We start from the raw sequence: 24,156 nt of genomic DNA, 5'->3' as shown, positions 1-24,156 counted from the left end.
AGCCCCAGCACGCTGGACGATGACGACGAGGACGAAGGACACACTGTGGTGGCCACCGCCCGCGGGATCTTCAACAGTAACGGAGGTGTCCTGAGCTCCATCGAGACGGGCGTCAGCATCATAATCCCCCAGGGTGCTATCCCTGAGAGCGTGGAGCAGGAGATTTACTTCAAGGTGTGCCGGGACAACAGCATCCTGCCCCCCCTCGACAAGGAGAAAGGTCCGGCCCTGACTTTCTTTACAGCTTGAATATCCTCAAAAATGGAGTGCGTTTAAATGTAGAGAAAAAAAAGTAACTGCAACAAAACATCAGTGATTCTTTTTCTCCTAAAAATAAAATTCAGTCCTTGTAAATAATTCTGACATCATGATGATAAGTTGAAGAAGTATTTGTAGCTCATTCTGTTATCTATGATAGATACTCATCATCAGTGTTTAAACCTGCTCACCACAAGAAGTCTGAACAGAGAGTATCAAAGCTGTTTGGTGAGATAACAGATAGATGAATAAAAGATTTTATTTACAGGCGAGGCAGCGGCCTCTCTGTAGAAATCCCCCCCATAATAAAAAAAAACAACATCCATGTCAGCAGTTTCATTGAGGGTTTTTTTTTTTTTAAATTGTGGTTAATATGAAGCCTGCAGGAGAGTGCAGTAATCTAAAAACACATTAAATCAGTGAACAGTTGAATCTCCTTCCCTGTTCAAGTCTGGCAGTCAACTCCATTCTGCCTCCTGATTGGCTGACAGATAATCCTGTGTGCCTATTGACCCCCCAGATATTCTAATTTGTGGAATTTAAATCCTGTTTTTGCATTCGTGCAGGAGAAACGCTGCTAAGTCCGCTGGTGATGTGTGGCCCTCACGGACTCAAGTTCCTGAAGCCGGTGGAGCTGCGCTTACCTCACTGTGCGTCAATGACCCCTGATGGTTGGTCTTTTGCTCTAAAATCCTCCGACTCCTCGTCGGGTACGCTGTCCTCTCTCTGTCCTTTGGGGTCTGTGGGCTTTGGTGAGAGGAGAGTGCTTTGGTGTCTGAATCATTCGAGTCAGCTCATCAGTTTCCATATTCCCCTCGTTTCTTCTTCATGCATGTGTTCTTTTCATGCTTAATCAGAGCTGTGCAGCTGTATTTGGGTTTTCACAAAAGCAAAACAAAGCGACATTCAGATAATCGGCTAACTGATTATCAAACAGAAAAACAAACATTTTTTATTATTCATTTTTTGCTAAATATTTGGCAACTCTTCGCTCCCCAATTATTGCTGGTTCAGTATTTTTCTGAGATAAGGAAGTGAATATTTGAGGCTTGTGACTGTTAGTTGGACTAAAGATATTTAAAGATCTCTTTTGTTTAGTGTTTTTTGACCTTTTAATGGGGCAAAGATAACTTGAAGAAAAAAAAAAAACGTTCAGGTTTAATGGCCTTTATTTATTTATTATATTTATTATATTTTCAATGATTTATTTTAAAGAGCATCATGAGTTTATAAAAGCACATCTTTTATTTTTGTTTCTCTCTTCTTAAAAAGCGGATTTTAAAAGTCCATTTCCTGCTTCTTATGTCATTGCACTGTGATCAGTTCTTTGATTTATGAACCTGTGACATGAAAGGACATTGAAAGTGTGCTTAACAAACACATGCTGATGTCATGCATGATGGATAATTACGGCACTTTGATTTCGATGGTTTCCTTTTTCTAACCTTTCATTGGATTTCAGCCTGATATGCTGGCAAACATACTAATGCTAACTAACTGTACGTCTGGATTCATTCAATCAGAATTGTGAGCAGCGGGACTTCCTGCAATAATTTACACCTTATATCATGATTCATTGTTTCCTAAACGAGACCTTGACGTGTCCACTGTGTTTCCGTTTTTTGAAAGAGATAGTTCCAGCAGCTCACATCATGTCTCTCTTTCCTGCAGGTGATCCCAAAACCTGGCAGAACAAATCTCTCCCCGGAGACCCAAACTACCTGGTGGGTGCAAACTGTGTGTCAGTGCTCATTGACCATTTCTGAAGAGGGCAACAGCTGGCCTGTTACTGAATGTGATACTTTGGGGGGGCCTCAGTCGCCCCTGGCGTGCCCCCTCCACTGGGTGCGGTGCACAATGCTCGAGGAAGTATGAACTTGATACTCTCACGTTGTTTACTGTGCCCAAAAATCTACTACTAAAAAAAAAGAAGAAGAAAAACAAATCACACAAACACACAAAAAGGAGAGTCGGAGGAGTCCAGCATCCCCAAGGCTGCACTCTTGTTTTTTTCTTTTCTTTTCTTTTTTTGGTGCTTTCAAGGCTTGCAAAAAATAAAGATTTAAACAAGTTATTTAAACAAAGGAACTGAAGTTGGAATGCATGACCAGTGCCACAGACTGAATACTCTCATTTTGACATTTTTAAGCTCATTTTGTAAAAGGTCAGAGCATTGTGAGGACAAAGTAGAATTTTAAAACTTCTTTAATATTGCAGTGGGATTTTTGCTTACTGTAAAAAAAAAAAAGAAAAAAAAAAAAGAAAAGATAAATAACGAAGACTCACAAACATCAAAGTTGGTATATGCAAAACTTGAGTTTGTGAGTCCTGTGGTCATGCGGAGGCTCATGAAGGAAGACGTTAAGATGAAAAATATGAAGAATAATGAAGGATAAGTATTAATACGAGGCCACCGCTTGTTGTGACGGGGCTCTCTCTTTAAAACTGAAGTTTTTGTAGCAATGTTTTACTGTAGATAAATATACTGACTTGATTTTACAAACTCCTGCTGTCTAGAGATCTATGCATGTGCTATGACTCAGGTCCAGAAGCCTGCTACTACTTAGTTCAACACATGAAAATCCCATCGTACACTGCAAGCAGTGATGCCTTATCTGCATATTAACTTTTCAGTGAAACTTTAAAAACATCGGATCCTTCAGTTCTAGCGATCACTACGGATGAAAATGTCGGCTCTGCATTTTTCTCATAAACGGTGAACTCGGATTTAGCACACGAGAATAATCGAGGCTGATGAAAAGGTATGCTTTCTTTTAACTGCTATGCATATGAAGTCTGAGGAAATACAAAAAAGCTAGAAGATGTTTAAAAATGTGGCTGTACATATTGCTAGTTTATGGCCTTGGTTCTCTGTAAATGACCTTTTGTACATCTTTGTTATTTTGTATAAAAGAGAAAATGTTTGTTTAAAAAAGAGAAAGCGGTTACATTGGTTATGTTTGTATTCTGGTTATACCCCTGAGCCTTGGAACTGACATAAGCAGTAATAAGTCCGACTTTTCTACCAACGTATACACACACACTACTTAAGGCATTTTTACTTAAGGTCAGACAACTTTTTATTCTTATTTACAAACTAGAGAAGTGCTTGGTTTAAATAATTTTAAAAGATGTAATTGAGGGGGTCTGCTGTGAAGAGTGGGCCCTTCCTTTATTTGTGATACTGGATGCTGTATTGTGTGCCCTGAAATGTATTTTTGTACTAATAGACAATTTATTATGGCACATCAGTACTATTTTCTTTTGATATGATAACACTGCTTCAACCCAACACTAGTTTACTTTCCTGTGTGGCTGGCATTCTTTTTATTTATTTGATTTTTTTCTTCGGTTCAACTGTGTATCTTTCCTTTGCAACACATTTCTAAGTATACCACTGTATTAATAAATAAATTCATTTTTAAAGTAACTGCTGCTTGGATCCGTGTGTTGTGTTGAGCTAAACCTCCAGATGTTTTGTGTATCGACGCGCCCAGACATACGCTCAAAGAATTCAGAAGTTGGCGATGGTATCGTCAGTATGTTTGATTTACATTTTCAGTCTTCCACAGCTGCTTCCCAATCTATCCCACATGGAAACACTGAGCTGTTCTCAGGATTATTCTGCACACACAGCAGGCAGGTTTCATTTTAAGATTTGCATCGTGTGCTCGATCTTCACATGAATCTTATGCTGTGCTTTTTCTTAATCAGTCTTTTTTGTTTACTTTGCTTTACTGAATCAGCTCCTGTTTTTTTAATGCACTTTATTTCCAACTAGTAAGATAAAGCCAACTAAACTGAAGTGATTATTATATCAGTCCTCCAGTAAGTCCTCTGTGCTTGAGTTCAGTTTATGATGAAGCAGTTTGCAGTCATTTCAGAGACTTCTGTTTGCAATGAGCCAAACATAACGGGCAAAATATTCACCAACAATCTGAAATGACCAAAAACTGCAAACTATGCATTACCCTTCATACTGAAAATGTTTGTTTGTTTGGACCTCCATTATTTGCAGCAGCTATTCTTCCTGGTGTCAGCATTACAAAGATACAACACACACAGTATTGAGATAGCATTTGTTTTGCATTGGTGCAATGCAAATAAAAAGAATGAATTTAAACGTTCACATTATTAAGCATTTTACATCACATCTGAAGAAAATCAAAACTGACTGAAGGGTTTTATTGACTCTAAATACTGTCATTTGTGTCCGAGAAGGTTCAACAAGCAGAAAGTCTATGAACTGCTTTAAAACTCTTAAAAACAACCATCTTTCCCATAATCTTTTAAAAGTATTAACTGGGATTTTATTTATTGTTCAATCAAGATACAAGATGTCCCTCCTTTGTGCACCTTTTTTGAATTTTTGTCCAAGACTGGTTTGAACTTGCTGAAGTCATAATTTACCACGAGACCCGACAAACTGGTCAAGAACAGAAAACATTTCCAAGTACATTGTTTTTAACTCTTTGGTTTCCTGAAGCATCTTGTTTTCCTGACTTTGACGTGTTTCATGTGATTAGTCTGGTGACAGTCTGAGTATCACTTCATGTCAAAGGCTGTGCTGGTCAAGCTCTCATTGATTCTTTCCATGGTCATTCACCCCACCAGAGCCAGAAGGCTTCTTTGTTTGTAAATGAGGTTACGTGAGAACACACATTCACAACAGGGTACAATGAGGGCAAAATAACAATAAAACTCCCTCATTCATTTAAGTGAAGGCTGACTGTTTTACATAACATCAGAATCAACGTTAACTAATACGTCAACTAGATGTCCGACAATGTCACAGAACTAGCTAGAGAGCAAAAGATAATTACACAAGTCATTCCATTTTATTATAAAGTCCGACTGCACTATCAATGTGAAAGGAAAGAAAAAGGTCAAATGACATTTTGGCTTTTAATAAAAAAAATAAATTCAATCCACAAAGAAAAGAGTCATGGGGAAAAAGAAACCAGTTTATTAATTAAATACAAGATTCAGTGAGGCATAACTGTATATTACGCACGTCTGCATCATGTTCAACGTGTACAAAAAATGTCGAGCTGCCCAGCCCACGTGCACACTCTTTCAACATGATGTAATGTTTCACAGTGAGTCTGTTCCTGAGATTAGTTAAAGGTTACAAATGTTCCCAAACAGATTTGTCCTGAGTCTACTCGTAGGCATCAATCACCTTTGCCCTAATTTGAATGTCAAAGGGTTTGAAGTGATTCAATTTCATGGTGAATTGTTGTTAGAACCATCTAATGAATAATTACAACAAGAAATCTAATTCATAATAAATGTATTCAAAAGGCTCAGCAGAATGTGCTGAATTTTATCTATGATGGCCGGTGTAAAACTTTCTTTTGAAATATTTCTAATTTAAATCCTAGAAGAGATTTTTGTTGCTTGGAATGGAAATGCATTTCAGTAGTTTTCTCAGGATTTTATCTATATTTGTTTTCACATGGTAAAAATGCTGGAATCCGGGGAATCATGAATGTTTAGTCCTTTCAAGAGGTTAACATGTTGATATGGCAAAACATTTTCTTACATGAATAAATATCTTCATTGTGCATTTTCCATTAAGTGCACGTGAGAAAACATGTATTTAAGGATGGATTATTCAGAATATTAAACTCAAAATATCACTGATGACGTAAATATACAAGACATCTAAAAAAACTCAATCACATGTATAGAGGAAAAACTAAAAAAGATTGGAAGAAATTGAGAATCTGATTAATTTCAACACATTTTCTGCTTGTCTCTTGAACGACAAACAAAAGACCTCTCTTTCCTTTTTACAGTGCTTTTAAAACGCTTGGAAATAAATATTTAGATCATTGATTCAAAGAAAAGTAAATCCCTCTCAAAGATCATAGAAAACAGGATCTTTTTTATAAATGATTAACCCTACCGATGGAATAAAAATGTATTTCTATTTGCTAAACGGGATGCATGATTTTAAATAAGATCCAACACAAAATTGAGAATCAATAATTAGGAATATGTTTTACTTTAAAATGCATTAATCCATTTGGGAAATGTGTTTGTACTCCATATGTGAAGTTGTCCCTTTAACAAATACTTGGATTTAAACCATTAAAGAAACAAAATATATACATAAAATAATGTGTGTAATAGTTTTCTAGAATTGGTTTTCATTATTATGTTACTTGTAAAACTTGTTCTGCCAGTGATTTGAGTCTTAACCAGTGAATGTGAATACTTGTTTCTGTCATCTTCCTTTCTTTACTCGTATTGTTATTACAAGCGCGAAGGGCTGTAGAGGGAATGGATAGAAGATATGAGGAAACTGTTCTGTTATGGTGATGGTTACCCACAGGTGCTGTGGGTAGTTCCATGAACGAGCTGCTACTTTGAAAACAAGCGATCCGTCTTGTGATACAAAACTGGTTTAAGTTCTGTGTTAGAGTTTTATTTCTCTTGAAGCGATAGCTCTGTAGATCTCGTCAGTCATTGGAACATACATCTTTTTCTCTGTATCTAAAAAGTATAAAGGATCTTTGACGTGATCTGGGTTGAATCCCTCTTCCACCAGCTTCACTTTCTTCATCTTGAACGTCCCCGTCATCTCCAGACATGGCTATAAAACAGATTATGGAAATCAGAGACATTTTGTCCAATTTAGTTTTAAACCACACAACCACATCGGCTTCTTCATCTTTGTCCTTCTGTGTTTTTTCTACTTTTATGCAGCTACTTGCAGACAGCTGACTCAATATTGAAGCCACGGCGAACCCATGATGGCATTTTGTTAACAATAAGTCAGAGAGAAGAAGCAAGACATCATAACAGCAAGCCATCGACAGACATTAAAAGTAATAAAGTATCAAAATCTGTCCTAATATTCAGAAGATGTTCGTAGGTTTGACTTCTATTTATTAGTTATAAGGTCCCATATTGTTTATTGTGGTTTTATTTGCTCTTTATATTTGTTTTCCAGGTGTCTTGTGCATGTTTAGGCACATCTATTTGCAAAAATTCAAAGTCACTTAAGCTGGGAATCAGAGGGTCACTGGTTGTTGTTCAGGTAGCTGGAGAGGTGCCAGTGTACTTATCGAGCACAACCGTGGTGCACCGAAACCCAAAACTGCTCTGGTGTGCTCCCTGCATAGCAAAGCAGCCCCACTCTGACATCTCTCCACTAATGCATGTCAACAAGTCCTGTTTGTGCATGTGTGTGTGAGAAGCATGTCCCTAAAATAACAGAGTGTAAACCTGAATTTCCCTCAGGGATTAATAAAGTATTTAAAAAAAAAAAGAAAAAAAAGAAAGTGACCTCCAGTAAAATGGTGTTGCACCATGTGTGAGGTAAAGTCCAGGGCAGATTTTTTAAGTGCTGGTTATTGTCCTTAAAGCTTGAATGCTGAAATCACATAATAGTACTGAAGGAACCTCAGATGAAGATTTTAATGTTTCAATCTGCTCAGAGATTCTCCTTTCTAGGAGGGAGAAAAAGAAGTTTATAAAATTACACACCAGGCACAGAAAATCGGTGCCTCCAGGAAAAACGTGAATTTCTTCTTTAAGAGTGTTTTTTTAAAGTTGGGCCCTTCAATCTCTCCAGACCATACAAAATCTGGCACCTGGTCTCAACATTTTTATAAAGGCCCATCCTCACAGTCTACCATGTTATTGGGAGTGCAAACCAGTTGCTGCAAGATGGCTTCAGTAGAAACGTCTTTGAACATTAGAAAGTAATTTCAATCTCAATCAGCTAGTCTGGTCTCAGACTGTAAGAATTTAACCTGAACTAGCCACAGTGATGAATAAATCAAAGGTATTCTTTTGAGAGTTAGTTACAATTAAGTACCACAAGGCTGCTTTTGGATTAAGTAAGAGAGAAGTGCACAAACTGAGTTTTCTCTTACCTGGATCCTGATGAATCGAGGTCTGGCATAAGCCGGGAGGTAGGTGATGACCTGTTTGTAAGCTTCTAAACAATCAAAATCCTCTCCTTCTTTCAAAGTGATAGCTGCCATGCCAATCCGACCCTCGTGACCTTAGCAGACAGAAAAATAAAAAAATGTGAATAATGGAAGAAAAAGGAACAGTTCCAATCATATTCCTCATTCATACCACAAGATCTGTAAAAAGAGGTTAACATTGAGCAGTAATAAATTTGACCTCAGTGTCTTTACCTTCAACTTGAACCCCATACACATTTGCCTCCAGGATGCAATGAGCCAGTGTGAGAATGTCTGCAACTTCTGACGTGGCGACATTCTCTCCTTTCCATCTGCAAAATCCAACACGTCATCTCCTGTAACTTATTGAAACTTCACAACCTAAAGTCGATTGATTTAGTCCAACATTATAGCGACTAAGATTAAGAATCAGCCTCAAGTAAATCTTGTTGATCCTGAAACTCTAATTGATAATGGTATTGACCAATAAACCTGAATGGATAACAAAAACATATTGTATGTCTGACCATAATAATAAAACAGGAAAGTGGAAAAAAAACAGCCTTCAATTTTTTGATAGCAGTAATCCTGACTCGATTACTTTTAATGGAAATCATATACAAACAGACTAAATAGCAAAGGGCCAAGCATTGACTCTTGGGGAATACCCATTTTGTTGTCTGATGAAGAGAAGATTTTTCTTGGTTAATTAACACCAACACTTATCATCATAACTCAATATGACGATAACTTAAATAGTTGCCATGGTTGACAGTGTCGAAATGCCTTTTTTCAGTCAATAAACACTGTTCAAAAGGCATAATCACAATTAAGAGAATGCTGTATATTTTCAATGAAACAACTTACCTAAAAGTGTCACCAACACGATCCTGAAAGTACACAAAGTTGTCGCGATCAAACTGTAGTAAATCTCCAGTGTTGAAGTACAGGTCGCCTTTTTTCAACACATCACGAAGCCTTTTTTTCTCAGTCTGCTGCTTGTTCCCAGCGTAGCCAACAAAGGGAGACCTCTGAGTGACCTTTCCAACTAACAGTCCTGTCTCACCTGAGAAAAAGATACATAAGAGATGATGCTTTAAAGGTGCTTGTTTTATAATTATAACAACAAAAAGTTAATTAGCTGTTGTTATACTAGTATAAATTAAAATTTACGATACATACATCCTAAAAATGAAGGAGCAGAATTTCACAGTAAAGCTTTGTCTTTATCAAAATATACCCGACTAATGATCAACTTGTTAATCTGTGTAAGTACCATTTTCCAGTAATAAGTTTGATTATTATTGTTCGGATTATAAATTACTAGAGTATAACAGATAATATGTTTGTGTTTATCTTGTGAATATTTACAGTGATTATTCCTATCTTATTCTGAAGATTTGTTGTAATTCTGTAAGACGTTTGTTGTCATGTGACAGGAGGTGAAGTGTATTGTTGTGTGTTACGCTGTCAAAGTTAAATAAATGAGTGACGACAGAGCAACACAGTAGTTTTATCGTGGACAGATGGGAACATGTGTATTAAGCCGTTTTAACGCCTTAACTCAATGATTGAGAAAGCATTAAGTTAAGAGCATGAGATTTATTAAGAAGAGGACTGAAGAAACCACAACAATGTAAATGTATGTAAATGCAAGGGAAACAAACAGTAATGTTTACTGTGTACTGTGATACTGTCTTACCTCTGGATGCTTCAATGCACAGACCCTCAGAGTTCCTCACAGGCTCCTCTTTCGCGATGTCAAACTTGATTAAAGTGTAAGGAAAGAAAAACTACATGTACAAAGAAAACAGAAAACATCAATTAACTGACAAGGTTTTTGTTTGTCAATAGTTAACATACTACAGTTCACAAAATGTAGCTTTGCTAGTTTAACAAAGCTGAGCGCCGTGCTAGCAGCTCTGTCAGGCTTTTAGTTGGACACAGTATGGCTTTAGAAGAAGATAATTATACTTTACTAATCTCCCAAGGGGAAATTCAATTTGACAATGTTTTTGAACTTGAACAAACATAGGCGGAAATATTAGCTAATGCTAATGTCAGCTTGCTAACTTGCGGATGTAGGATAGTGTTTACCATGACCTGATGGTGGCACTGTACTACTTTACATAATTACCAACATATTTACATTTTATTTTGAAGGAACATAAACGCTGGTACCAAATGTCAACGTTATTATCATTCCAAAGTTTGTTGAGACATTTCTCTAAAAAGCTCAAATATGAAACAATAAATGGCGCTTGAGAAAAGTAAGAGTATCACTGAAGTCAGTAGGATTCATTCTATAAAATGTTTAAAATATCATACTGACATTCAAAACAGTAGTTAATGTGTTAATGATGAGTAAGTCTGGACTGGCTTATGTGCTGGTACTGACCCTGTGGACAAAATTGACTCTTCCAACAGCACCGATCTTGGACGTGTAATTAATGAAGCCGATGTTTCCCTCTGTGGCTGCATACAACTCTTTCACTTTGATGTCCCCGAAACGATTGAGAAAATCTGACCAGACGTCTGTGCGGACTCCATTTCCAATGGCGATCCTCACTTTGTGGTTTTTGTCACTGTCTTTCTGCAACAGAAACACAAAGCTCAATATCTTCCAACAATACAAAACCTCTTTTAATTCACAGAAAGTTGGTTGGGACTCCTTCTACCTTGGGTGTGTTGCAGAGATAGCGCATTGTTTCCCCGATGTACTGCATCACCGTCACGTTATACTTCCTGCAGTCGTCCCAGAACTGAGAGGCTGAGAACTTTCTCCTCAGAAAAATGGTCAAACCTGGTAATACACGTAATTTGACAGAGCATCTATCTTAGTACAAACATCAACATCACCTTCATCAGTGCCCTAACTAGATATATCAATGTTTTTTTTTATGCTCATAAAGAGATTGGTAAATAATTACCTCTCTCAATGCCTCCGACCATCCCAATGAGGAAACCTGCACTGTGGTAAAGAGGCAGGTTGATGTAGAAGATGTCCTCTGCTGTGATTCCACACACTGCCTGCAGGAAGGAGGCAGCCCAAACCCTCTCATGGGTGACAACGGCTGCTTTAGGCAAGCCTTATAAAAGCAAAAAGAAAAACAACTCATCCCTAATGTGGTAAACAAAAAGGTAACATCTCAAAAGGTTTAGTCGATTCGACACCTCAATAACACAGATTCCAAAACAACTAAACACATCCGGGCCAACATAATGTGGGATTCATTGTCGTGTATTAGGCTGCATTGGCCCTTCACTCGCAGTCCAATCAGATGCTTGCACATATAAACTGAAACTTTGTTTATTGAACGGCTTTCAGTGAAGGCGTTTGCTCTCTGTGTGAAGATCTGTCAGTGGAGTTAGCAGGCGTACCTGTTGTTCCTGACGTGTAGATGTACAGAGCCGTGCTCCTGATGTTGATATTTGCCCTGAGGTCCCGGGACAGCGGCTGATCTGAGGCCTGCGAGATCTTTTCAGACAAAGCACTGATGCCGTCGATGCTGCAGGACTCCGATAGGAGGAACACGCGGATCTCCTGCTCTTTCAGTGTCGGTAAAACCTCCTCCACAGCGTCCTCCAGCTCTGTAAACAGAGAGAAGCATTCAGCACATGCATGTATGTCAGAGAGCAGTGTTGCCTAATGCAGCACATGTGGGCCTGTATGTATCATGTTACAGCAGGAAAAAAGCACATGGCATTCCCAAATGTATGCTTTTCTGAGAAGAGAGTGAATGTTCCCGTAAAAAAACTGATCAAATCGAGTTTGTTCCTGTCTTTCAAGTGTATCACACAACTCCTGTAAAACTTTTCTTCTCATCTACATTCTATGTTTTCTAATGTTTTATACTTGTAATTACACTGACGGGGTTTAATAACAGTCTGTTTGGAACCAACAGTGCAGTCAAGTAATTATTTTGATTTATTTTTTAGACCATTGAAATATAGACAGACTGAAAAAAAAACCCGTTTCTGGTTGACCTTTCGGCAAAAGTGATGATTCAATAGACCCCCCCCCCCCCATTCTAAGTTTGGGTTTCTAAACATAAAATAAACATTTCAGTTGATTCAGTTAACATGAGTCACAGTTTTTATCCTGTATTGTGTACATATATCCCCTCACTAGCACTGTGTGTAACAAAGAAATCTTTAACAGCCTTTAAATTGGGGTGAAAGTCTGAAATGGGCTGATTAGCTCTGCGGGTCAGTTCTCCTTGTTAAGTTTAACTCGCAGTGCTACAGGAATACTATATGAACGTTGGGAGTCATTGTGTAGAACCGTTCTGTTCAGAAAAGTCAGTTGTTGATGTTAAAACCTTTAAATTGAATTTCTATTTGGTCGTTGGTTAAAGTGATGCTCAGTATCTACTCAATGTAATTTTGTGTTATCTAATCTCTCACAGCAAAGGTTCATTATTAACCAGGCAAAGTGAGAAACTGATCTGGTGATTAAAATGTCTGTTGGTTTAATATCAAAATAGAGCAGAAACTAAAGACTAATACCTAGTTTTAAACACCTACAGTAAATGTTTCAAAGCTACGTTGTATGTATGTTATAATCAGGCTGTAAGTGTAGTAGGTCCACATGGTTACTGGCACTGAAGACAAAATCTAATAAAGCTACCATGTGCAGGCTGTGGTTTGTTCTGTACCTGCAGGGTACAAAAAAAACAGCACAAAGAGTAAAAGAAGCAGGTGTCATCAGGACTACATTACTGCATCACAACAAATCTGATAACGTCACATCTTGTTCTCATCAAATCATTTGTATATAAAATATAGGTTCAGAGAACCCTGCTGTGCAACATTAATGCATCTATAGAATGAATGTGTTGAAAGAAATCTATGCATCAGTGGAAGAACTGATCAAATCAATAGAATGTTAAACCTGTCATAAGTCTTTCAGTATTTATCTAATACTCTACATTAACCTCAATCAATCAATCAATCAATCAATCAATCTTTATTTGTATAGCATCAATTCATAACAGGTGTTATCTTGAGACACTCTATGCACTTTAATACATAAATGAAAACTATAATAAATAAAATGACTTGAAAGTGCAATATGTTCCTTTTGAAAGGAGAATTACAGCAGAGTGAAAGAGTGAACACTTTTCATCATCCATGATCTTGAAAACCTGAAAGACTAATCTTCATCATAATCACAATCAGCTTTAAAGGCAAAGAATGTGGATGCACAGAGGAATTGTTTTTCTGTTGCTCTCAATCTTTTTACACAGACTCAACAACAAAGCTGAACAAACAAAAAGTAAACATGACCATCGAGAAAACAATACATATAAAAAGTGTGTGCATGAATGTTTATACTCGGGCTTAGAGGCTATCTCATAAATAAAGTAAAGAGTTAAAACTATTAATAGTTTCTGGGAGAAGAATTGCATGATATGTTGTCTTACTGAAATTATAATTTGTTGATTCTTATTTTACCATTTAAATTGTGCTTTATTCTCCAACTTCTTTTAATTACAAAAATTAAATAAAAAACACCAAACACAAACTAAACAAAAAGTGTTTTTTTTTTTAATCCTGTGAGTTGAAAACAACAGAAAAGTAGAAAGACAATATGAGTAGACCAATATGTTCAGTTTATGGATGCACTTTTCCAAATACATCAGTAAGTACATAAAACTAAGAGAGAGTTTGGCTGTTCAAAAAACTTTCCAGAAAGAGGCTGATTGTACTTTGGACTTTAAACTTGTGAGAGCAACAGGCTGGTGGAGGAAAGAGGACAGAAGACCCCCACTCTTTTTTTCTTTTTTACCCTGTTTTTCACATGGACGTGTAAATAATTACCTGGAGAGGCGATGATGACTTTGGCCCCACAGCAGGAGAAACAGTGCAGCAGAGACTTAGACCTGATGTTGAAGTTGAGCAGGGCAGCAGGGCAGCCCAGCTTGGCCAAACCGAGCCAAGTCCACACATAACTGGGCTCGTTGGCGAGAAACAGAGCGACCGTGTCCCCCTCCTTCAGCCCTGCTTCAGCCTGCAGAGCCCTGGCCACCTTGTTGCTCTGTTTATCCACCTCTCCATATGAATACTGCTGACCCTCAAAGTGTATGAAGGTCTTATCGGGGTGTCTCTTCACTGCATCCAAGAAACAGTCCACGATGCTGTAGAAAGGTTTGATCTTCTTGTATTTGACGAGTCTGACACCGAGTTTGAGGCTCCTCAGGATGTACGTGAAGTCCTCGGTAAAGTAAGGGAAAAGTGACTTGAGGAAGGTTAAGGACAGAATAGCCAGTCCGGCCAACACAGTGAACCAGATGTACATGTTGCAGAGCGCACTACGCGGGACGATCCGTCCGCCTCCCTCTGCGTGTTTGTGTCTGTGAGCAGAAACAGAGGAGGGGAAAGAAGAGAGCAGCTCAGTGTGATTTGTGACAAAGTTCACACACTTGGACATGGGCGGTGCTCAGACACAGAGCAGCCCTCCTTCATTCCCACAATGTTTACGAGTCGTCAGCTTGTGTTTCCTCTCCTCTTGTGAACTGATTTAAATATTATTATACAACTTATTGCCTACATATTCACGTTTTTTTCAGAGGTGAAAGGCTAATAAATAAGAACTAAAATAGAAGAACATATTTAATTGGCTATATTTCAAACTTACCCAATGTAGGCTTTTTATTTTAGACTGATGTTGACGTTTAGCAGGGAACATATTAACTATGCCACTATGTTTGTTAGAATGTGTTCATATGAAGGTTTTTTTTTTCTTCTGTGGATTCCTCCTAGAGATTATAATCAGGCCTATTGTATACAGTCTGGGCCACATATTTGCTTCCAAGAAAACGTAATGGCTCACGCCCTTCAGAAGTGTCTTTAAAAAGGACACAGTGTGGCAACCTGAGCCCATTCGTTTAGTTACTTTTAACCGATTTTGTAGTCGCGATTTGCCCGAATATATATTTATAACATCTTAAACACATTTTAATAAAAAATGATTAACCGACAGAAACGTATGCTTGAAGAGAAGGTGTGATTTGCTTCTACACCCGCGACACCTCCAGGTTGTGACATTTAAGTGCAGCTCAGTGAATAGAAATCAAGTGATTGGGAAATCAAGAGCCCAAAACAATCCGAGAAAGTTCAGGGCGTGAACCAACGAACTGTATCTGTAGGCGAGTGGAGAGGGGCGGAGCTATAGGCTACACACACACACACACACACACACACACACACACACACACACACACACACACACACGCACACACTTGTTTCTGACTTGACTTCTGGTAGACTTGGTAAATGGAAGACCAAAAAGATGTAATCATTTTGTAGTGACACAGCTGACACCTGAAGACTTCACAAGTTCATAAAGAATAAGAGCAGTAGGTTTTAATGAGCTCGCGCACAGCTTGATTTTTCAGATGTTGACAGTTTATTTGACTCTTTACGCACAAATTGACATTGAATTTTAATAAGCTATAGCCTATCACAGTTCGTTGTGTTTCTAACACTTAGGCTGAGTCATATTGCATTATTCTAAAGTGATTTTGTAACATTAGTTGATATCTTTACATCAACATTTCACTTGTTAAACTAATTACAGAAACCAACATAAAGCTGAGCAGTTTCTGTATAACCCTCCTTATAAGTCCTGTTTGTTTTTCATTTGTTGGTATAGGCTACCTTAAAATTGATTTGACGGTTGAGCCACAAAGACTTTGTTGCATATGTTAACTATGAACCTGTGCCTGTGCCAATAATCCATCAACGTACATTGTCAGCAATCCTACATTTAAACATAAGGGGAACTGCTTTACTGAAATGAGAATTTAAAAAAAGTCCCCACATGAAACACATCACACGTTTGGCTCAGAAATTTGGGCAGGAAGTAAGGGTATAAAATAATGAGAAAACTTAGATTTAAAATCCACAGATGAAGATTTATTGAAGGAACATGGAGTGCACACGAGTGTTTTTCATTCATTACATTTCCAACATAATTTGATAACAACCCATTTCATGTTTACGTTTAATATCACACTGATCTATTTAAAGCATTACAATCATGTGCAACAGGCAGAAAGTATTGACTGTTATTGAAATCCTCTCAAACCAGTCCATCAGAGAAAGTTTAACATCTGAGTAAACCTCAGCTCTGAAGAGACCAGCATTGCAACAATTACGCACAAAAAACCACCATGAACACAAGGCAGCGATGTCAGTTCCTGTACTGACTAAAGCCTCCACAGACCAGAACACACATGAACAGAAGTTTAAACATGCTCATCCACTCAACTTGAAAAACTTGATTCCTTGCTGTAAGTAAAAGTGTCATTGAACCCGTGCGGTGTGTACATTTTCATTAAAAAGATCAGGTCAAGCAAGCTCAGACATGTTCTCAGGAGGAGAATAAGAGTCATCTCGGGATATTGCAAAAGCAGAAATACAACAAAATAGGAATAGATCACAACATTTATAAACCAGCTGTCAAATGTGTTGAAACCCACGTGTACTGTATATACATTTTTTTTTTCACTTCATAGAAGATAAAGAAAGCCGCACTAAATCTTGATTTTCCCTGACATGACGGCATCAAAAATGTCCTCCGTAAGTGGTATGTAATCTTTGACTCCTTCATCCATAAAGTAGAGTGGAGCTGTTACTTGATTTGGGTTGAACCCCTCCTGCACCAGCCTCGTCTTCATATGCTTGAAAGTGCCTGTAACCTCCAAAGTACTCTGAAATAAAATCACAAGGTAATGAATTAGTTAGAGGAGGAGCTGTGGGCTTAGACAAACTGCTCTTGAATAATATACCTGAATCCTCATAAAACGGGGCCTGGCGTAGGTCGGGAGGAATTTTTGTACGTGTTTAAAAAGACCTGTAGAGTCAAACTGCTTTCCATCACTTAAAGAAATAGCAGCCATCCCCACTCTCCCCTCCTGACCTGGAGGAAAGCAAATCAGAAGACTTTGGATCAGTGATGTCAAATATTATTGATGAAGAGTTTATAAAGATGGGGTGCAGAGATCAGGGACATGAGTTTCAACATGCTTGGAGCTGTGATAAAATGACCCTGATGATGTCATCAGGCGCCGAGACAAATTTCAAGCAAAAATCATAAACCCTTTATCGGGCAAGTGACTATTTTTGGTAATTTCGGTACTCATCACATATGTCCACCCTTCTGCACTTCAGCAAGGTTGAGAAGCATGTGATCCTCACTCAGCCAATCAGAAGAGTTTTTTTTATGACGCCATCAGGATCATTGCTCATTTTAGTTTTCCATATGGAGTTTGAGGCCATAACGTGCATTGTATCATCATGCATGCTTTTTTAACACTTTAAGGTCAAGGTTCACTTATCTGAACCTTGCCCTCTGCCATGTGTGCCTGGCTTCAACCCCTTCTGATTGGCCTCATTAAGTAAACAGCATCGATAAAGGTCCATTAACCCTGCAGCACTTTACCTAAAAGTACTCCAGGCAGCTCATTTATGACCATCCCTAACACAGCTTCAGTGTGCATACACCACTTTCTCAGCATAAAGGAGACTTTAAAGTGGGGTGCTAACATATTTATATTTCCAAATGTTTTACCAGAGCCAGATGGAGTTGGTAAAGATGTGGTGGAAGAAGCTGTATTTAAGGAATACATTTGAAGCCTCTTTCTGCTTACTCTGCGCTTCAAAGAAAAATAATTCTGATAATCCATTAGAGTATGACAGAAATAAATAAAGAAAAAAAAGGCCACATCCTGTGAAATATATTTATGACATTTTTTTAAGCTGTCTGAGGTCTCTTCCATATTTCTTTAAAGAAGCTAAACTTACACTTGGTTCTTTTATGAATAAAAGGTGCAGACAATAATTTTTTAACTTTTTTTTTTCCCCTTGCACAAATTCAAAAATCCCAGGTCCCTTAGGACATAACACATACAGTTTAAGAACTATTTTACTTTTCACTATTTTTACTTATTATATCTTTTTATCTGCATTTTAAAAATGACATTTTAAGATGAAAAAGGTTGAGACGGAAATGTACCAGGCACTTCAACTCCATACACGTTTGCCTCTTTAATGCAGTCCATCATTGTGACGACGTCAGCAACCTCATTTGTCGCCACGTTCTCTCCTTTCCATCTGACAACAACAAGACAACAAAACTGTAAAGCTGCATGCACGCTAGGATCCGCCTCCATGTTTAAAGTGAAACATGTAAACCTGGGATGACTTCACCTGAAAGTGTCCCCAACTCTGTCCTGAAAGTAGACAAAATTGTCTTCATCAATTTGTAGGAGGTCACCAGTGTTAAAGTACATGTCTCCTGTCTTGAAGACATTATGCAGCCTCTTCTTCTCAGTCTGCTGCACATCTCCTGCATAACCTGTGAATGGCGTCTTCATTGTGATTTCAGAAACCAGAAGTCCAGGTTCACCTGAGGGCAGTTCATGGAGGAGAGGGAATCTTTAAAGTTGTTAAACATGCACTTTGGCAGCAGTTAGTCATTTCATGATTTTTATGATGTATTGTCCTGCAGGTGTCCGTGATACACATTGCAAACATCATTGCATTTGACTACATTTAGAAAACATCCACTGTGTTAAATTTGAACTTGCAGTGGAGTTAAATATTTGTATCGATGCACAGAATCAGTAAACACTTAGTCATGATCAGTCTTCTTATATCCAACAAGTGATACTTTGAGTGTGTTTCCATATAAAGTTTAGGACACGACATCTTTGTACTTATAAACTACTACAAACAGTAAGACACACCTCTGGAAACCTCAATGCAGAAACCAGAAGAATCCCTCACCGGCTTGTCCTCATCTACGTCGTATTTGATCACAGCATACTTAAACAACCACTACGAGATGACAAACAGAGGTAAAAAAACATACTAATTAACAGTTTTTACAGCTTTAACCTCATAATGTGGAATCAACCTGGACTCTTACCCTGTACATAAATGTGTCTCGCCCAACAGCTCCGATCTTGCCGCTGTAATTAATGAAGGAAAAATTCCCTTCTGTTGCTCCGTAAAACTCCCTCATTTGAACGTTTCCAAACCTGTCAATGAAGTCCCTCCAAACATTGGCCCTCATCCCATTGCCTATGGCGAGTCTCACTTTGTGGCCTTTGTCATTGGGTTTCTGTTGGACAAGAAAAAAAGACAACAACTTAGGAGTCTTTTGTTATTTATACTTTTTTTTTATTTATTTTTTTTACTTCTCGTGCTGTCACTTGCATTACAAACCTTTGGTGTGTTACAGAGGTAACGCATAATTTCCCCAATGTACTGTATGACTGTGACATTATACTTTCTGCAGTCGTCCCAGAACTGCGATGAAGAAAATTTAGTCCTCAAAACCACTGTGATACCTGCACACAGCCAAGATGAAAATGAACATTCATGTAGTAGTTGGAGAAGTTCAACATGTTTCATATTCTCAAGACCAACACCAACTATGAAGTGACTCCAGGGCTAAATACTATCTCATGTGGTTTAGTTATCTGGACTATGGAGGTTAATTATTCTCTGAATATATAGTGAAATGAACAAAAACATAACACACTGTGCTCTTCTTTAATGTGGATTCACAATTCTTTGTCAAACAAAGTCCTTTGAAATTAGATTACCGTAAACATAATCCAGTGGCTTTATCATCAACACTCATCACTTTAGAATTGTGTCAAATAACTGTATTACAAGCAGCTGCAGCCTATAAATATCTGTCTTAGGTCGAGTAAAGGCGTATCTCTTGTCTTCAGCATGTGGTTTCTGGTTTTATCTTTTGCTATTGTGAAGAGGCCTATCCTTGTGATAAGCCTAAGACATACCTGTAACCTAATTTGGGCAGACATTTTCTTTACGGTATGCATTTTAGCCGTCCATGACAACCCTGTAGTACGTTTTAATATGATTTTACATTTTGAAATAGTGCCCAACAAATGCAAAACGAACTACTGTTCAATTGATGCATGCTTAAAGTACAGTAGTCAGCTGCTCCGGATATTTCAGGGTTCTTTTAATTAATGAAAAGTCGTTTTTGGTGGTCCTTCAGTAAAAATCAACGGACTTGTTTAAGGGTTTATTAGTATCTTAGTGTGCACTCACCCCGCTCAATGGCTCCTATAGCTCCTATGAGACCGGCACTGTGATACAGAGGGAGGATCGTATAGATCACATCGTTGGATTTCACTCCTGAAATGCACTGAATCATACTGTACATCCACAGTTTGGTGTGACTGACCACTGCTGCTTTAGGGAGTCCTGTTGAAGAGCAGACCCAGTGTAGTCCCTGTTTCTTTTATTCTTTATATCCTGAACATTTAACATTGTAAGTGGCTCACCTGTTGTCCCTGACGTGTAGATGTAGCCTGCTGCACTCCGCATGGTGACATGTGACCTTAAAGTTCGAGGTAGACGCTCAGAGGAGGCTTTGCTCATTTTGTCTTTGAAGCTCTCCACGTCTGCGATCCTGCATCTGTCTGCCAGGATGAAAACAGTGACTTGCTGCTCCAACAGACTAGGCAGGACCTCAGCCACAGCATCCTGTAACTCTGTAAATAAAACCAAATAAATATATTCTCTGTGACTCAAGTCATTCAGAATAATACATAAGATAAATAAATACTTATCTTTAACAGCAACTCAAAGACTATCTTTACATGTAATTGTACTTGTTCACTGTCCACCACTGCTGCATACAAGTCAAAATATAGCGAGGAAGATACTACCTTCACTTAAGTTTGTAAGCTGTATTTCTTCCTCACACCAAATGCACTTCATTGTTTCTTTAAACAATGTGAAGATAATTTCGCATTCCCCAATTTTCCTCCTCATATATGATAACTTTTGTGCTTTTCAGGGTGAAAAGAAATGACAAGCTTCCAGTGGTAGCACTTTTTAACTCCTCCATTGTTTCTATATAAAGAACAAATATGACTGTCTGCAGAAAATGCTGAGTAACATGTAAATTTAATATCAAAGGATTTATGAAAATCATCGTCACCCTGGACTGAAGTGTAAACTGAATGTCTATTGAAGCTATGGAGAGAATTTAATTCCTGCAGCAGCTTGGTGTGTTCAACCAGTGTGATTTAAAATCAACGAGGCGGCCCTTCTACATGTGCATCACTGACTCTATTGCACTCATATCTTAGACTGCTGTAACCGTTTAGGGTGGGCAGTCAAAATGAATGTGATTTGGGACATCTGGCCCAAATCAGTCTCATTTGCTCAAGATTAAGAACGAACAGTCCCGTTCTGAAGACAAACCTTTTCAAAACACTATTTTCCTTGAGAAGTTTGCAGCACATCAGGACAACATTATCAGACAGTTTCTTCATGTTTTGGGTCGCTTAATCAACAAGGCCTGGGACCCCAACTAACTCATCCTCATTTTTCTGATCCTCAAAATGCTCCTTTATTGTACAGACTACAGAAACTCTACCATTACACTAACAAACAACTTACATATATACACCAACATATTCTTAACTTTGCTCATTCCTTTTGCCCCTGTTCCTTGTTGCTCTTTTATATAAAGTTCAGTTGCAAACACTTTATTTAAGAGCAGCAAACAGGGCTCACAATGGATCACGTGACTCACAGGCAATAAAGACCAATCAGAGAAACAAAGGAGCTTATAAAATAAGCAGACACTGAAAATGTTAAATATGTTTTGAATGGTGTCTGTAGAAGTAATAATCAAACAAAAACACTCTTTTAGGTTGACATTACAACATAAAGGTATTGACAGTCTTTGGTGGAGTTACCCAGACTAGGACTGTCAACAGGGTTTAGAGTGGTTCGATCTCAAGCAGATAAAGCCAACCTGATAATGAAAACAAACTGTTCAGAGAGGTCCTGATAAACTTCACCTTCCGCAGCGACCAGCGTGATGGCTCCGCTGCATTTGAAGCAGTGCAACAAGGATTTGGATCTGATGTTGCAGTTGAGCAAGGCAGCGGGACATCCGATCTTCAGCAAACCAAGAAACAGCCACAAGAAGTGAGGCTCATTCCCGAGGAACAACGCGACCGTGTCTCCTCTGTTAACGCGTCCCGTCTGCAGCAGGACTCTCGCAGCTCTGTTACTCAGCTCATCTGCGTCCAGGTAGGTGAACGACTCGTCTTTATAACGGAGGTAGAGCTTGTGTGGATGCGCCTTCACAGTGTCTTCAAACTGGTCCGCTATGGTGTAATTATTCTGCATGAATGTCAGGATACGTTGCTTGACTTTCCATCGTATGAACACGTGTTGGACATCCTGGAAAAAGTAACTGCGTTGAAATAGAAAGGCAAGAAAACCCGCAGCTGCTGCTGCTGCCAGCACTACCAATATAACCATGATCACGCGTGAAGTGATCAACTGTGTGTGAGGTAGGACATGTCAAAGTTATATCTCAGGACAAGGAGGACTGGACACAAAGGAAGAGGAGGAGCGCAGGCAGCTTATCAAGAGGCAGTAAACTTTTACTCAGTCAGCTTTCAATAGTACACCAGTTACAAAATAACAGAGACTGGAGGTTGTGCCAATCTGTGGCAAACAGACTATAAAACAATCACAGTTTGACTGAGCTGCCATTAAAGTCCTCCTCTCGTGTTTGAAAAGATGGATGTTGCTTTGTTTGACCATCAGTTGTTGTTGTTGTTTTGTTTTTGTTGTTTTTTTTACTAATTTTTAAATGGTTTCATCTTAAATGTGTAATTGACATACACTGGAAAAACAGATGCACATTAATTACTCAATAAAATTGAGGCAACATATTGCATGCATTATTATTAATGAAATCTAACTTTTTTAAAAGTTGATAACATCTGTCTTCTTGGAAAACCTTTCAACATCATTTTTTTCGGGTGACCTCCCGTGACTCCCGACTGCTTCCCAGAGAGCCAGGAGGGATGATGCAAGAGGCCACGAGGAGAGAAGTGAACCCAAAATACACATACACTGTTAATCATCCTTCTGTAAAATAACGGTAAAGAGCTGGCAGCAGAGACGCCACAAATACATCATGAGATCTGGAAAAAGATGTCAACTGGTTGAGGGATGATAGTGGCAATAATGATGATACCCCTCTAATGATGGAGGGCCAGCGGGGGAGGTCAGAGGTCAAGGCGACCTCCGCTAAACTCACCTTCCTCCCACACCCAGCTCTGGTTGAGTTGCAGACCTCTTACTCTGAGCAATAACAACAATCTCTATACATTTTAACTTTTTTTTTTCTCCCTTTCTTAATTGTTTTTCCCGTGACCTCCTGTGAACTCGCATCAGGCCCCTGGAGGGCCGTGAACCTGCCTCACGCCACTGGGTCCAAACATATGTTGGTGTTCAGCAGTGACATGATCATTTTAAATAACGACAAAGTGGAAAGGTGAGTTAAATCCCATCATTTTGAAATAAATGTGTTTGAAATGATGAATCTTAAAGAAATTCACTGAGTTGATGACTTTCAATGATCTATTTATAGCAAATAAGCAATTGATAAGTAATATTTGTACATAAATGATCATGAATTAACATTTTTTCTTCAAAAATAATTTATTTTATTGACCAAAAAGCACGCGTTTGTAATATTCCCAACATCAATGATAAAACACTGTAAAGAAGACACTGGTCACCACCGAAACACTGGGTGTTTTTTAAAATGTATAAATATATCGAGTTATCAACTAAAATGTTAGGGTACCGATTGCTGAACTGTATGTTCGATCTCATAAATCGTTTACTCTGAAATCAGTGTCTTGCATTTTAGAAAGAAGGTTGCACATCGATTTTGAAGAATTGTATATATTGACATTTGTTTAAAAATTTATTTTGTGAAAATATTTGTTCCAGAGATTTTCGTGGAGAAACTTCTGAATTACAGAGATCTTACCTGAAGCAGTTTGCCATCTGAGATCATACCAGGTCCTTAGAGAGTTAAGTATTGCTCATCCACTTCTTCCTCCAGCACACTTCTATCACCAGGTAGGAACACCAGGAG

General features: G+C 38.4%; 3 protein-coding genes across 8 annotated transcripts in view; 1 reads left to right on the top strand and 2 right to left on the bottom strand.

Annotated features, from left to right (window-relative positions):
* Window positions 1-3,688, top strand: part of tjp1b (tight junction protein 1b) — a 50,966-nt gene extending 47,278 nt beyond the window's left edge. For 4 of the 6 annotated variants that reach the window (XM_079346287.1, XM_079346286.1, XM_079346288.1 and 1 more), the window contains 3 exons: window positions 3-220; window positions 825-968; window positions 1,930-3,688. In XM_079346287.1, coding sequence (XP_079202413.1) covers window positions 3-220; window positions 825-968; window positions 1,930-2,024 — 457 coding nt within the window. In that variant the 3' untranslated portion in view covers window positions 2,025-3,688. The remainder of the gene's footprint in view (window positions 1-2; window positions 221-824; window positions 969-1,929) is intronic. The other 2 variants (XM_079346290.1, XM_079346291.1) reach the window with 2 other exon arrangements.
* A 1,513-nt stretch (window positions 3,689-5,201) lies between these two features.
* slc27a2 (solute carrier family 27 member 2) lies at window positions 5,202-14,540 on the bottom strand. Its single transcript, XM_079345957.1, has 10 exons — window positions 14,007-14,540; window positions 11,565-11,774; window positions 11,114-11,272; window positions 10,862-10,986; window positions 10,582-10,776; window positions 9,886-9,976; window positions 9,051-9,249; window positions 8,418-8,515; window positions 8,148-8,278; window positions 5,202-6,859 (listed from the first exon to the last, which is right to left on the bottom strand). The coding sequence occupies exons 1-10, from the start codon at window positions 14,482-14,484 to the stop codon at window positions 6,683-6,685; spliced, it is 1,863 nt and encodes a 620-aa protein (XP_079202083.1). The 5' UTR covers window positions 14,485-14,540; the 3' UTR covers window positions 5,202-6,682.
* A 1,541-nt stretch (window positions 14,541-16,081) lies between these two features.
* On the bottom strand, window positions 16,082-22,516 carry LOC306825300 (long-chain fatty acid transport protein 2-like). Its single transcript, XM_079345958.1, has 10 exons — window positions 22,049-22,516; window positions 20,516-20,725; window positions 20,280-20,435; window positions 19,419-19,543; window positions 19,120-19,314; window positions 18,938-19,028; window positions 18,399-18,597; window positions 18,205-18,302; window positions 16,979-17,109; window positions 16,082-16,900 (listed from the first exon to the last, which is right to left on the bottom strand). The coding sequence occupies exons 1-10, from the start codon at window positions 22,380-22,382 to the stop codon at window positions 16,724-16,726; spliced, it is 1,716 nt and encodes a 571-aa protein (XP_079202084.1). The 5' UTR covers window positions 22,383-22,516; the 3' UTR covers window positions 16,082-16,723.
* Between the last annotated feature and the right edge of the window lie 1,640 nt (window positions 22,517-24,156).

Source organism: Symphodus melops (assembly GCF_947650265.1).
Source record: "Symphodus melops genome assembly, chromosome: 6".
Lineage (NCBI taxonomy): Eukaryota > Metazoa > Chordata > Actinopteri > Labriformes > Labridae > Symphodus > Symphodus melops.
This window is presented reverse-complemented; position numbering and strand designations above follow the sequence as displayed.

Bases quoted from the DNA above. Each gene is read 5' to 3' on its own strand.
- slc27a2 (XM_079345957.1), bottom strand. From the start codon at position 14,484: ATGTACATCTGGTTCACTGTGTTGGCCGGACTGGCTATTCTGTCCTTA. The intron at 11,775-14,006 runs GTAATTATTTAC...CTCTGTTTACAG, and splicing joins AGTCATCATCGCCTCTCCAG to AGCTGGAGGACGCTGTGGAG. The intron at 10,777-10,861 runs GTAGAAGGAGTC...TTTCTGTTGCAG, and splicing joins ATCTCTGCAACACACCCAAG to AAAGACAGTGACAAAAACCA.
- LOC306825300 (XM_079345958.1), bottom strand. From the start codon at position 22,382: ATGCAGAATAATTACACCATAGCGGACCAGTTTGAAGACACTGTGAAG. The intron at 18,598-18,937 runs GTGTGTCTTACT...AACTGCCCTCAG, and splicing joins CTGCATTGAGGTTTCCAGAG to GTGAACCTGGACTTCTGGTT. The intron at 18,303-18,398 runs GTGAAGTCATCC...TGTTGTTGTCAG, and splicing joins AGAGTTGGGGACACTTTCAG to ATGGAAAGGAGAGAACGTGG.